This window comes from Balaenoptera physalus (genome assembly GCF_965194825.1).
Source record: "Balaenoptera physalus genome assembly, chromosome: 2".
In the NCBI taxonomy this organism is placed as follows: domain Eukaryota; kingdom Metazoa; phylum Chordata; class Mammalia; order Artiodactyla; family Balaenopteridae; genus Balaenoptera; species Balaenoptera physalus.
In genome coordinates this window covers 91,194,286-91,209,314 of record NC_138883.1, presented here as the reverse complement: position 1 = coordinate 91,209,314, position 15,029 = coordinate 91,194,286, and the positions used below count along the sequence as shown (strand labels likewise).

The window sequence follows — 15,029 nt, the reverse complement described above, 5'->3', positions numbered from 1 at the left end:
CTTCCCGTCGCACTTAGAGGAGCTGAATGTTTCCTGCCGGAACAAATGAGCTCGGTGTCCAGAGGATTCGCTCCGACGCCAAAAGCGATTGCACCGTCCCCTCTTCCTGCGAGACGGTTGGTGCCTTAGCAACTAAACCTAGCAACTAGGGGATCCTCGAGTGTTGCGGATCTCGGCTGAGGGGCCTTGGAAACCTTGCGCTCACAACGCGCAGTTTCCAGCCTCCTGGGCAAGGGAACAGTATCCTCCCTTGCCTGGGATTCTGGAACCATTTCATTCTGGTGAAAGTAAGAGGCAGCTTGGGACCAGCAGCCTTTCGCGGAGAAAAGTCTGACATGCCCATCCTATGTGACAGGTAGTTATTTTTGCCATGATTATCGATGTGCATTTAGCCCACACATTTTGGTGGGTGGTCATGTGATGTTTGGAAACCTTTCAGCAGCACGATTTACACGTAATGTTTGTTATATTTGTAGTCGGCAACACGACTCTGTGGATATCCCAAATTAGTAAAGTATCAATCAATGGAGGCATCTGAAGTCTTATTCAGTTGTTCAGCGAATTATAAACTAACCTTTACTGCCCGTGGGACCGAATTAAGGTAACAGCTAACGACTGTTTTTTTAAAAAAATGCATTATTGTTGCACAACATCATTAGTAGAATTCGAAATACAAAAATGAAATGAAGGGGAAAAAACTGCTTTTCAAACAGCATTTTCCATATAAACTTCCAGTTTTGTCCACTTGAATTCACAAATTTTATATAGCTATATCACAGATATAATTTCGGATTCTTTCTGCACCTAGTTATGTAACAGCATAGGACAATGTATGCAATATATTGTTGACAATGATTATTTTAATGGCGGCATAATAAGCCCTTGGTTGAATGTACCAATGCACCGTAATTTACTTAAGCATGCTATTATTGTTACACATTTTGAATATTGCAACAGTACCACCATTTTAAACAATTCTGGAGCGAGTATCATTGACACTTTATTTTTTCTTAGGAAAAAGTCCAGGAAGAGGAATTGCAGACTGGATTTTTTTTTTTTTTTTTTTCCATTTTGGCAGTTACTCAGTAACTGCTTTTTTTTGTTTGCTTGTTCCTGCGGCATGCGGAATCTTAGTTCCCCGACCAGGGATCAACCCATGCTCCCTGAATTGGGAGCGTCAGGGAAGTCCCTGGATTTTTTAGTAATCATTTGTTTTTGTTTTTGTGTTTTTTAAAATAATTAAAAAAATTTTTATTGGCATATAGTTGATTTACAATGTTATGTTTCAGGTGTACAGGAAAGTGAATCAGTTATACATATATCCACTCTTTTTTTTTTTTTAGATTCTTTTCCCATATAGGCCATTACAGAGTATTGAGTAGAGTTCTCTGTGCTATACAACAGGTTATTAGTTATCTATTTTATATATAGTAGTGTGTATACATCAGTCCCAATCTCCCAATTTATCTCTCCCCCTTATCCCCTGGTAACCATAAGTTTGTTTTCTACATCCGTGACTCTACTTCTGTTTTGTAAATAAGTTCATTTGTACCGTTTTTTTTAGAGTCCACATATAAGCGATATCATATGATATTTGTCTTTCTGTGTCTGCTTTCTTCACTCAGTATGGCAGTCTCTAGGTCCATCCATGTTGCTGCAAATGGCATTATTTTGTTCTTTTTTTATGGCTGGGTGATATTCCATTGTAATATGTACCACATCTTCTTTATCCATTCCTCTGTTGATGAACATTTAGGTTGCTTTAGTATATGTGGCACCCTTTTGCCCATTTTTAAATTGGGTTGTCTTACTACCATTGAGTTGTAAGTGTTCTTTATACTTTTTGTTGTATTTAAATAATATTTGCCATACCCAACGGCACTAAGATTTTTCTCTTTTGTTTTCTTCTAGAAGTTTTATGTAGTTTTAATTCTTACATTCAGATCTATGATATAGTTCAAGTTTAATTTTTGTATATACTGTGAGGTAAATGTAGAGGTTTATATTTTTCTGCATATGGATAACAAATTGTTCCAGCATTATTTGTCAAAAAAAATGATCCTTTCTCTATTGAATTGTCTTGGCAGTTTTGTGAAAGATAATAGACCATTTAATTCCCAACAGAATTTGACCCTTTAAAAGTATATTTTTGATAATTTTATGTTATCCTGTATTATGATTATTTTGTATTTATTCTTTATTAAGCTGAAAGCTCCTTGAGGACACAATTATCTTACTTACCTCTGAAAGTCAGCATGCTCAGTGAAAGCATGGTATATTTAAGCATGCTCTAGCGTTCATGACTCCCCGGTGCTGGATTGAGACATATGGTTACCCCAAACAGGCTCAGGATTTGGCAGCCTTTCAGAACAATTACCTTAAAACATTTTTTTTTTTTTTTTTTTTACTACATTTACTTAGGCTGAACATCGTATGTTAGAAGGGCAGAAAAGGAGGACTCCTTTTGTGTTAGTCAAGATCTGGACAGGAAACTCCTGGCATACTGGAGCGGGGGTGGGGACGTTAACTGAAAAGAGTTTCTGAAGAAACTATTTACAGAGATGGGGTGGGGTTGAGGGAACCCACAAGGATGGTGAAACACACAGGGACTAGCAACAGGCTGGAAATCCCATTTCTTGAAGGCTTGAAGGGGCAAAGGGAAGAAATGGTTTTACCAGAGCCCAGCAAGTGTGGGAGCCCTAGAGGATGCACCCTCCAACAGCAGCTGTGGTTATAGGGAAACTTAGCTACTGTCACAACTATGGCAAACTTGTGGTAGGGTGTGTGAACTCGTGTGTGTGGGGGGAATGATAAATATCTCAACTTCTCTGTTTTACCATCCTCTAATATCCTGCCAGTGACCAACCCCAACCAGAAGCCAGAGGGTAAAGGAGCCCAGGTACAGTCCTTAGAGATCAGCTTCCAGGAGGGTAGAGAAGGGTGAAAAATGGATCCAGAAGTCAAATGGGGGGACTTCTCTGGTGGTCCAGTGGCTAAGACTCCATGCTCCCAGTGCAGGGGACCCAGGCTTGATCCCTGTCAGGGAACTAGCTCCCACATGCCGTAACTAAGAGTTCACATGCTGCAACTAAAGATCTCGCATGCCGCAACTAAGACTCGGCACAGCCAAATAAATAAATAAATATTAAAAAAAAAACAGAAGTCAAATGAGGAGTAAACAGTACAGCATTGTGTCATGCAATCAGCTGTAGCATAAATTACATACTTCACTCAAGGAAGGAACTTTCTCTCCTTCAAAGGCAAATTGCCGACTATGTGCTGTTGTTGGAGCATATCCCTTGATTTTACCAACCAACCTAAGTGGCTTATCAAAATGTTATTTCCACCTACATTTAATACCCACTCTTTCCTGAGAGGAGCTCTGATAAATACAGTTTGCATGATCTCATTACATATCCACCTTATAGATTGATGCCCTTGCCTTGTTAGTTGTCCTTTTAATCTGCTTCAGTCTCTTCAGATTAAATAAAATGATGTATGTAACTACATGGTGTTTACAAAGTACTCAGTACATGTATCATTTTTAACTCAATCAACTACTCATAGTATTCCTTCAGAATGCTCTACACTACAATTACATCTTCCATCTCTAAAATTGTGTAGTGGGAATTATGGCAATTAAAGGATAAAACAAATAAAGGATAAGTAGGCAGGCTAGGAGTTTCCATTTTTTACATTGACTTTGGTCTTGGAAAAATGTCTCTTGTAAAATGCACTTACACAATTTTAGCAAAGTTATTTGCCATTTTTGTATCTCTAATGCCTACTCATTTTTTTTTTTTAATTTTATTTATGGCTGTGTTGGGTCTTCGTTTCTGTGCAAGGGCTTTCTCTAGTTGTGGCAAGCAGGGGCGGGCCTCTCACCATCGCGGCCTCTCTTGTTGCAGAGCACAGGCTCCAGACGCACAGGCTCAGTAATTGTGGCTCACGGGCCTAGCTGCTCTGCGGCATGTGGGATCTTCCCAGACCAGGGCTCGAACTTGTGTCCCCTGCATTGGCAGGCAGATTCTCAACCACTGCGCCACCAGGAAAGCCCCCTACTTATTTTTATTCCCACCCAAAATGGTGACCATACCTCCCTAGTTTTGTGAAATGAACACACTTTTTTTTTTTTTTTTTTTGGGCTGCACCATATGAGGGATCTTACTTCCCCAACCAGGGCTGGAACCTGTACCCTCTGCAGTGGAAGCATGGAGTGGTTTTTTTTTTTTTTTTAAATTAATTAATTAATTAATTTTTGGCTGCGTTGAGTCTTCGTTGCTGTGCATGGCTTTCTCTAGTTGTGGCGAGCGGGAGCTACCCTACGTTGCGGTGCACGGACTTATTGTGGTGGCTTCTCTTGTTGCAGAGCACGGGCTCTAGGCACGCGGGCTTCAGTAGTTGTGGCATGCGGGTTCAGTAGTTGTGGCTCGCGGCTCTAGAGCACAGGCTCAGTAGTTGTGGCACGCCAGCTTAGTTGCTCTGCGGCATGTGGGATCTTCCCGGACCAGGGCTGGAACCCATGTCCCCTGCATTGGCAGGCGGATTCTTTTTTTTTTTTTTTAACATCTTTATTGGAGTATAATTGCTTTACAATGGTGTGTTAGTTTCTGCTTTATAACAAAGTTAATCAGCTATACGTATACATATATCCCCCTATCTCCCCCCTCTTGCGTCTCCCTCCCACCCTCCCTATCCCACCCCTCTGGGTGGTCACAAAGCACCAAGCTGATCTCCCTGTGCTATGTGGCAGGTGGATTCTTAACCACTGCGCCACCAGGGAAGTCCAGGAAGCGAGGAGTCTTAACCACTGGACCGCCAGGGAAGTCCCTGAGCGCTCTTTTCAGCAAGACGTGTGGTGCGGAGGCCAAGTAGGGAGCTGACACAATTATAATGTAATTCCAAAATTGTTTTTGTTTCTTTTCTTTACTGAAATCAGTAAGTTCTTTCAGTACGTTTTGCATTAATCCTCCTGTGATTCCCCTGTGAGCTAAAGCAACACAGTCTTCAACTGACAATTGACATAAGTCATCTACATGCTTAGATGTTATAGGTTGTTTTGACTATCTCAGATTCCAGAGATTTCCTGTTTATCGTTTTTGACTTCTTTTAAACCAGAGCTTTCCCCTATTTCCTTCAGCTTTTTCCTACTTCTCAGAATCTGTACCTATCTTTTCTCTACCCCAATCTTTCATCCCTACTCTCATTCCTACCCTCAACTGGGGACTTAGTTTGAGACCTCAGCGTTCTGGATTCCGTATGAGTTATTAATACTATTACTGCTGCATTATGGCTTAGATTCAATTTTATGGATTGATCGGAGAATCAAAATTTAAAAAAAAAAGCTGTTTCTCATTATAATGCAACATGCTTGGGACTTCCCTGGCGGTCCAGTGGTTAAGACTCCGAGCTTCCACTGCAGGGGGTACAGGTTCGATCCCTGGTTGGGGAACTAAGATCCCCCATACCACATGGCACGGCCAAAAAATAAAAAAAATTTAAAAAAAAAAGAATGCAACAGGCTTAGATGTTATAGGTTGTTTTGACTAGCTCAGTGTTTTCCTAGAAAAATAAATCCTTGAATTATGCCAGTCGCCTGAGATCCCTTCCAAACATATTCTTAAAAAAGAAAAAAAATCACTTAAGATAATAATCATAACTTATTGAGTTGGGCAACACTGAATAGTTATGACGAGATAATATATAGAAAATATTGTCAAGTTTGAACAGCCTTGGTACTATATTTAGTTTCTGGGTCAAGACAGTGAAAAGCAAAAACAACATATAGTTTTTCTTGACCACACTCTGCGTTTTTGTTTGTTTTTTGTTTTTTAGTTCCCCAACCAGGGATTGAAAGTGGGCCATGGCAGTGAAAGCACCAGGTCCTAACCACTGGACCACCAGGAAATTCCCATATGTATAGTTTTAAACTGGGGCAATTTATCTTCAATTTGGCCCGTCTAATGTATACTTTAAGCTTGAAATGCAAACTTCTAATTTCAAAATCAAGTTAATCTAAATTTTTGCTCATCAGATTTCATTTTCTTGTTGGAATGTGTATTATATGCAGAGTTTGTATCAATTTTTATAGTAAATTCTTTTATTAAATTTTGATTTGTCATAATAACAGGACCTTTTTGTTTATGTTTATTGTTGTATCCTGAGCGCCTGGAATAGTGCTTAGAACATAGTAGCACCTGATAAACATTTGTTGAGTGAATGAATGCTGATAGAACAATGGATGAAACATGGAATGTAAAGTCTAATGGTGGAGACATAATATATACAAACATCAATAAATAATTAATGTAATTTCAGATAGCCATAACGACAACAAACCAGATTTAGGGAATAGAGAACGACTGGAGGGAAGGTTGGGATGGTTTTTAAAATCTTCATAAAAACTCCATGAAGTAGGTATTTTTATCTCCCCTTTATGGAGGAAAAATTTCAGACTTGCCCAGGGTCACAAAGTTAGTAAGTGGTTGAACCACTTTAATCCAAGTTCATTAATGTATTCCTTCATTAAACATTCCTTGAGTGCCTGTTAGACACTGAACCAGAGTGTATAAAACCAGAATAAAACAGTTCCTGCCTTCAAGGAGCTTATAGTCTAGATCTGTGCTGTCTAATACAGCATCCACTTCTTTCTAGTTGGAATTGAGATGTGCTGTAAGTGTAAAATATACACTGGATTTCAGAGAATTCCTATGAAAAAGTAAAATATCAATGACTTTTTATATTGATTATATTTTGAAATAACATTTGGACATATTGGGTAGAATATATTATTAAAATTCATTTAGCTTTACTCTTTTTAAAATGGCTTATAGAAATTTAAAATGCCATATTTGTATTGTAGATTCTGATTGAGTAGGCCTGGGCCCCAGATTCCGCATTTCTAGTAAGCTCCAGGTGATGCTGAAGCTGAGGACCACACTTTGAGTAGCAAGGCTCTAGACCAGATAAGGAAACACACAAGTAATAACAGTCCTGGTAGGATAAATGCTATGACTGGGCAATAAAGGTGCCTAGAGGCATTGTTGTTGTTTTTCACTCTGCAAAACAGCCTATATTCTGTTAAACCATTTTTGCACACTTTCTGTTCTTTTTATATTGCTTTATAAACGATCAGCATGCTATATTTAACTACATAAATATATATTTCTCTGAATCATGAGTGTATCTTTTGCCTTTATTTAAATGATTATATGCTAGAGAGATGTATCTACTGTATATACAGATGAATAAGGAACGTACGGCATCATTATAAATAAGACATTAAATAAGTATAATATATTATTTACCGTAATGAGAAAATACCCAAAATAGGTTACTGAAGTAGATTCTCCCAATTGTGAACAATATTTTTTGATTATATATAAATCACGATAGAAAGTATTTTCCAGAAGTTGTACAGACTAAACCACAGAAATAACATTTTTTTCAGATAAATGATCTGTGATCTTAGAGACTTAGTTTTTTAAAAAAATAAATTTATTTATTTTATTTTATTATTTATTTTTGGCCGCATTGGGTCTTCATTGCTGCGTGTGGGCTTTCTCTAGTTGCAGTGAGCGGGGGCAACTCTTCATTGAGGTGCACAGGCTTCTCATTGTGGTGGCTTCTCTTGTTGCGGAGCACAGGCTCTAGGTGCACAGGCTTCAGTAGTTGTGGCACATGGGCTCAGTAGTTGTGGCTCAAGGGCTCTAGAGTGCAAGCTCAGTAGTTGTGGCGCACGGGCTTAGTTGCTCTGCGGCATGTGGGATCTTCCTGGACCAGGGCTCAAACCCGTGTCCCCTGCATTGGCAGGCAGATTATTAACCACTGCGCCACCAGGGAAGCCCGAGACTGTTTTGAAGGTAGAGGAAGGGACAGGGAATAGGAAAAAATTCCTGGAGGAAGTGATTTTTAAGCTGAGATGTAAACATATGTAGGAGTTAGCTAGGTCTGTGGACCTCTAACACTCACACTTTTACTTTTTTTTTTAAGGCCGCGCCTTGCGGCACGTGGGATCTTAGTTCCCCAACCAGGGATCAGGGATGGAAACCGAGCCCCCTGCCTTGGGAGCATGGTGTCTTAACCACTGACTGCCAGGTAAGTCTCCTACTTTTACTTTGGATCAAGTTTTTGTTTTGTTTCATTTTGGTGTTTGTTTTATTTTGTTTGCTACAATATTTTATCTGAACAGAAACTAATGTCAGTTGAGGAGAAACAATATCAAGTTTGTTAATTAGGTTTCTGTTTAAGAATCTATCAGCCAAATAAATAAATAAATATTAAAAAAAGGGAATCTATCATGAAATACTATGTTAGTTTATAATTTAGACTCTAAACCTTATTGTAAGTGTGCCCATATGCAAAAAATAAAGAACTGAGAGGTTCAAGATTTGTGAAAATAAAAATTCTGTAAAATTTAGACATTAAACATTTTCACTATCAGATATATCTAATAAAAACCAAAGTAGTATTTTAAAATTGGCAGAAGAACAATACTTTTTCAATTCATAAGGGTTGTTGGGAAGATTTAAAGAGATAATAATATATGTGAAGTGCTTACTTACATATAAGGAAGCCTGGCATAAGGAAGATAGTATAAGAAATTAATGTTAATTTTAGCTTTTGGTTTCTATTTGGGATTCTCTAGTAGTTTGAGAATAGGTTATTTTAAGAGCAGTGTTTGATTAAAATTACAATGTATACATTTTAATTTGTGGACAAAAATTACTAATTGTTTCAATAATTTTTTTTAAGCATACTTCACTGGGGTCTCATCAGAGGTCACACATTCAGAGTAGGCTGGGCTAGGAGTCTAGGACCTGGGTTTTGATTCCAGCCCTTACTCTTTCACTTTGAGTCCATCATTTCAAAAGAGAGAGTTTTACTAGTTGCTCTATAAGGTGCTTTCTAGTCTGTATCAGTTTTGCTGAGACTGCAATAGAAATGGATACAAGATCCAAATTAATGATTTGCTGTCAGGTTTCATTTAGCAAAGTTAATATTTGGCCATCAAATACACATTTAATAGAAAATATTCTTTTATGAATCAGAGTGTTCATAGTCACTCTTTTCTTTCTTTCTTTTTAAATTAATTAATTAATTAGTTAGTTAGTTAATTAATTAATTTATTTTTGCTGTGCAGCACAGCTTGCAGGATCTTAGTTCCCCAACCAGAGATTGAACCCCAAACCTAGGCCCCCGGCAGTGAAAGCGCCGGAAAGGAATTCCCTGGCGGTCCCGTGGTTAGGACTCGGTGCTTTCACTGATGGGCCTGGGTTCAATTCCTGGTCAGGGAACTAAGATCCTGCAAGCCTCGGGAACAAACAAACCGTGTGAAATGAGCTTGTTTGGGACGATTTAAAAAAACAAAACAAAACAGTACTTTCAGAGCTTCAAAATTTACTTATTTTTCCATGACCATAAAAGGTATGTTAGAAATACATCTGAATAAAAAATGATCTTTCCTTTTCTATATTTACTGATGTTCCTAAAAGTTTTACATATTTTCTCACTTAAGTTCTCTCCACATTCAAACCTATTTACAGAAGTGACAGTGATGTCTCCTCTTACTCAAGAATAAACCACAATAAGCATCCTACTGGGATTTATTGGGGTTCATAAAGAGGAGATATAATCGCTTCATTTGAAAGTGATAAGGAGGGACTGAAATAATAGTGAGAAAGTAGCCCTGAGACCAGAGTAACGTTGCTTCCATGTTGTTTCATTTACAGTAATAACTCAGGGCTGTGCCAAGGGGCTGCAACCCTTTTAGCTTACCTTTGCTACTGTCAATTGACACTTTAGCCTTCATTTCCCCTTTCCCCTTCCCCAGCATACACATATAGAAGTTCTGCAGTGGCAACTTGTTGAATGTCTCTGGGGTATGCCTGTACCCTTAGTGTCTTGGGCATGTTGGCCTAAACTTCCTCAACTAGGAAACCTTGGGATAGGTGTATTGGTAGCTGGCGTCACTTAGGTTTAATCTCAGCATTCTGAGGTACAAAGTACACTAGAGAGTTAATAGACCTGAAATTTAATTCAAGTTTTGCTACCAATTAACAGTGCAACCTTAGGTGAGTCATTTTACCTTTCAGTCATTCATTCAGTTCATCTTTTTTTTTTACCTGTTGATTAAAAACCAGTGTGCCAAGTACTGTTCTAGGTGCTGGGGATACACAGTTCCTACTCTCAAATTGCTTACCTTCTAGTGGTAGTGATGGTGGAAGTGGTGAGACAGACAATAAATACATAAAATAAATATGCAGAACTTGTGAGAACAATGAAGGAAAGACAACAGTAATATGGTAGAGTGATGAGGTGGGTGGAGGTGGTGTGCTTCTTGAGATAGGGTATCTGGGATTTCTCTAGGCAACTGAAAAATCAAGGTGTTGAACTGGATGCTAAGAGTATCTTGCAGTTTGAAAGACATGTATTTTCTTCTTTTCACTATTACTTATGTTCTAGGAAGGCCCACCAATTCCTCTATTATGGAAATAAATGCAAATGTGTTTAAATCAAGCGCCGCATCAATTTTATATTGCCTGATTTTTGAAATAATCCATTTAAGAAGCAATAACTAAATATTTTAACTGTTATTGGGGGGAGTTGCTGCTGGTCATTAAAGAAAAAAAAAAGACCCCTAACTTAATTTAAAAAAAGAAAAAGAAAAAAAGGCAAACTGAGGTGCCAGGCTGTAATTCTGTGCTCAGACGTGCCCAGGGCACAGGGCGCAGAAAACCTCGGCTTTGCTCGGATCAGGGGCTCCTGCGCGCCCCGGATCCCCGGGGGCTCAGAGCAGCACGGTGGCCGTACCTGACAGAGGCTGGGAGGGCTCCGAGCCTGAACCCAGGGAGGAGGAGCCACGGGCGGGGCCGACTGGAAGCAGCCACCTCAGCGAAGAGGCAGGATTTCCGCGGAGTAAGTGCCGGTGTCGCCCGGAAGAAAAGGCTCCTGCTGCAGATGTCTCGTGATTACCTCGGAAGCCTTGCATCACCGGTTGAAACTGCAGAAATAAAGAAAGATTAGCGAAATATGGCTACGGAGGGCCCTGCCGTGCGTCGAGTCCAGGTGGCAGAACATCCCAGGTGGGGGAGAGGAGATGCCGCGCTTTGGGATCGCTTGGGTTGGATAGATGTAGATGGTGTCAGGCCTTTTGGGCCCTTCACCGAGGCGCAGCTTTTGCCCGCGGGAGCAGACAGAATCTTTGGGATATTATAAGGCCACTTGGCTGGACTTGCAAGAAGACCGCGCTGCAAACACTGTTCAACCTTGTGTGTCTTGCTTCATCCATGCAGATCCTTCTTTTACCTTTTTCTTGCAGAAGGGTGGGACACTCTTTCTGCTGGGCTTTAGCAGAAAAACCCAAATTAACTTTGAATCTCTTCTTTGTTTTGCCTGCTAGCTGATAGTGCTTTTTAAAGTCCCCTTTCTAAAATATTCATTGAAAACAATCAAATACGCCAAAACAAAAACAAACAAAAAACGACCCCCAAACGAAAAAACCCCTTTGGTCTCTGCATCCTTTTAAACAAATCATGGAATCTATGCCTTGTCACTTAGGGAATTAATCTGCTGCCAGTACCTAGCTACGGAATAACGAACAGCTTAAGTGATACCAAGTGGAGGATATTTTCATTTGAGGGCATCTTGCAAATACTTCGTGGAAGTACTTCTTTCTGACATAGGACAGAAATCTCATAGAATGAAGCCTCCACCTGCTGTGTATTAGCCCTATAGCTTTTCTAAGGTTGGCTTTGCTCCCCCTTTGCTGTTTCTAAGTTTTTTTCCCTGTTAACTTTTTTTCTCTAAAATTGTCCTAAAGTTCTTCCTACTTCCTAGTTTATAACTGTCATGTGACAGTCGACAATATTACAGCTTACTGAAACTTGCGAATGCTTTTTCATCCTTGAGCCAGCAAACAGTGGGTCTTTAGTTACCAGAAAGAAATGTAATTTTTGATTATGGAGACCAGCACGGCCTTAGACTACTCATGAATGTCATATATTCTTCTGTTTCCATTTTATGCCATTTTAGTCATAATGCTCAATATTTCTATAGTTACCCTGTGAGAAGGGGGATGATGGCAACATGTACTAAAAGTGAAGAATTGTTTACTTAATTTCCTTAGAGTTGTTTCTTTCCTTTAAGGACCTTTACAGTATTTATTCCTGCAACAAATATTTATTGTTAATATTTAGTGTCCTGTGCTAGCTACAGAAGAGCTCATATAATAGTCAGGTAAGTGTGCACTTTGCCATTTTCTTTTTTTTCACTTAATACAGTTATTAACTTCAAGCAATGTTTCAGCCACTTATTCATTTTATCAGGGGTGAGTTCAGTTAAATCTAGATAGTATATCTATAAACCCACCTTACTTGTCAGATGCTGCAATATGCTGAAAGGGAAAAAAAATGCATGAGGGCCCCAAGATCAGACTGTCTTTTTTGGAACTCCTGCTTTTTCTGCAGGATGCTGTCGACTGAAAAAAATACGCAACGTGAGAGTTGTGAGTTAAGTTTTATTTGGGGGACTTCCCTGGTGGCTCAATGGTTAAGAATCTGCCTGCCAATGCAGGGGACACAGGTTCAATCCCTGGTCCAGGAAGATCCCACATGCTGCGGAGCAACTAAGCCCGTGTGCCATGACTACTGAGCCTGAGCTCTAGAGTCTGTGAGCCACAACTACTGAGCCGACGCGCTGCAACTACTGAAGCCCATGTGCTCTAGGGCCCACATGCTGCAACTACTGAGCCCACATGCTGCAACTACTGAAGCCTGCACACCTAGAGCTTGTGCTCCACAACAAGAGAAGCCACCGCAATGAGAAGCCCGCACACCACAACAAAGAGTAACCCCCACTTGCCGCAACTAGAGAAAGCCCACGTGCAGCAACAAAGACCCAATGCAGCCAAGCAAACAAATAATAACTAAATAAATAATTTAAAAAGACATAATATTAAAAAAAGTTTTATTTGGGGCAAAATGAGGACTATAGCCTGGGAAGCAGCATTTCAGATAGCTCTGAGGAACTGCTCTGAAGAGGTAGGGGGGAAGGTCTGTATATATGTGATTTTGGTGAAGGGGGATACATGCAGTCAAGCACACATTTTTGCAGAAGGTTGCTGATAGTCACAAGGAGCAGATGTCACCATGAAGGATTTTAGTGCTTTTCTAGATATGAGGAGATGCAAGAATTGGGCTCTTAAAATCTTCTCCTGATAATATCTCACTATCTGAAGGCCTGTTCTGCTGGGTTTTCCGAGAGCACAGAGTGCCTCATTCCTGATCTCCACCCTGAACTCCTTTCAGGATGTGTTGAAGGTCAGCAGTCACAGCAGCTTGTGATTTAATCCTTGTAGAGGTAGATGGCAAGTGCCAATTTTTAGTTGGCAATGCTTCTTCAGCTTCACAGGACACATGACCCTCTGAGTAAAGGGACTAGTCAACCACGTTATATATTTTATTTAGTAAACTTAATTTCTTTTTCATTCATTTAAAAAAATCAAATAGAAATAGAAACTCTAATTTTTTTCTGCATCCCAATCTTGCTTGCACCCTGTACTGTAAGACTACTTCAGATTCCACTGTTCTTTCTTTGCATTCTTAGCATTCTTTGCATTCTTAACATTTCTTTGCATTTAGAACCACTGTTCTAAATTTCTTTGCATTCTCTTCCTTCTCTTTGGGATTAAGTTTTAAACTGTTGGATTATTATTATTTTTTCGGTAACAGCTTTATTAATATATAATTCACATACCATACAGTTTACTTGTTTAGATTTTACAATTAAATGTTTTTTGGTATATTCACAGGTTTGTGCAACCATCACCATAATCAAAGTTAGAACATTTTCACACCCCCCGCCACCCCGCACCAAAGAACCCAACATCCCTTAAGCTATCACCTCCCCAATCCCCCGAAAGCCCTAAGCAACTGCTAATATACTTTTGGTCTCTGTAGATTTGCTTATTCTGGACATTTCAAATAAATGGAATCATATAATGTATTTTTTTTGTGACTGTCTTCTTTCACTTCATATAATGTTTTCAAGGTTCATCCATGTTGTAACATGTTATCAGTATTCATTCCTTTTTATGGTTGAATAATATTCCACTGTATTGATATACTACATTTTGTTTATCCATTCATCAATTGATGGGCATTTGGGTCGTTTCCACCTTTTGGCTTTATGACTAATGGTGCTGTATAAACACATTCTTAATACGAAAGATTTGGATTATTTAAAAGTATATTCAGTAAAGCCTGAGAATCGCACGGTTCTTTTTCTCATAATCTGATTCTTATCCTGTGCTGCCAATTCTCACTTCCCTTCTTAGAAGTTTGGTTTGTTTTGTATCCTTGTAATATCATTGTATTCTTTTGGTGTCATTGTATCTTTTTTTTTTTTTTAATTTTTCATAAAAAGTATACTGTTTCAATAGAACTGTTTTTCAAATAAGAAAATTAAGATATCATAATTCTAAAGAAGACGCGTTCTACCAATGAATTTGTGACCGAGCTCATACTACGAGCCAAGCTTTTTTCTTTTTTTTAACATCTTTATTGGAATATAAATGCTTCACAATGGTGTGTTAGTTTCTGCTTTATGTCATTGTATCTTTATAATATCATTGTTAACATTTTTTTGTGTGTGGGTTCTTAGTTCCCTGACCAGGGATGGAACCTGTGCCCCCTGCATTGGGAGCGCAGAGTCTTAATCACTGGACCACTAGGGAAGTCCCATTGTTAACATTTTTTTAATAAAAGTTGTATTATATTCATATAAGTGGAATCATATTTGGTTTTCTGTAATTTACTTTTTTTCTCTTAATAATATTTCTTAGAGATTCTGGTATATCACTCCATACAGATATATTTCACTTTTTAAGGGCTGAGAGTATTTGATAGTATGAATATCATTATTTAACCACTCAATTATTAGAGTGTACATTTAAGTTGCCAATTTTTCACTCACAAACAATGCTGCAGTAAAACTCTTTATACATTTATCCTTGAACATTTTTTATGTTT

At 38.9% G+C, this 15,029-nt stretch overlaps 1 protein-coding gene across 17 annotated transcripts in view; it reads left to right on the top strand.

Annotated features, from left to right (window-relative positions):
- The first annotated feature begins 2 nt into the window (after positions 1-2).
- GALK2 (galactokinase 2) overlaps positions 3-15,029 on the top strand; it is a 140,117-nt gene continuing 125,090 nt past the window's right edge. For 4 of the 17 annotated variants that reach the window (XM_082453018.1, XM_082453016.1, XM_082453014.1 and 1 more), the window contains exon 1: positions 8,125-11,084. In XM_082453018.1, coding sequence (XP_082309144.1) covers positions 11,032-11,084 — 53 coding nt within the window. In that variant the 5' untranslated portion in view covers positions 8,125-11,031. The other 13 variants (XM_082453028.1, XM_082453010.1, XM_082453011.1 and 10 more) reach the window with 11 other exon arrangements.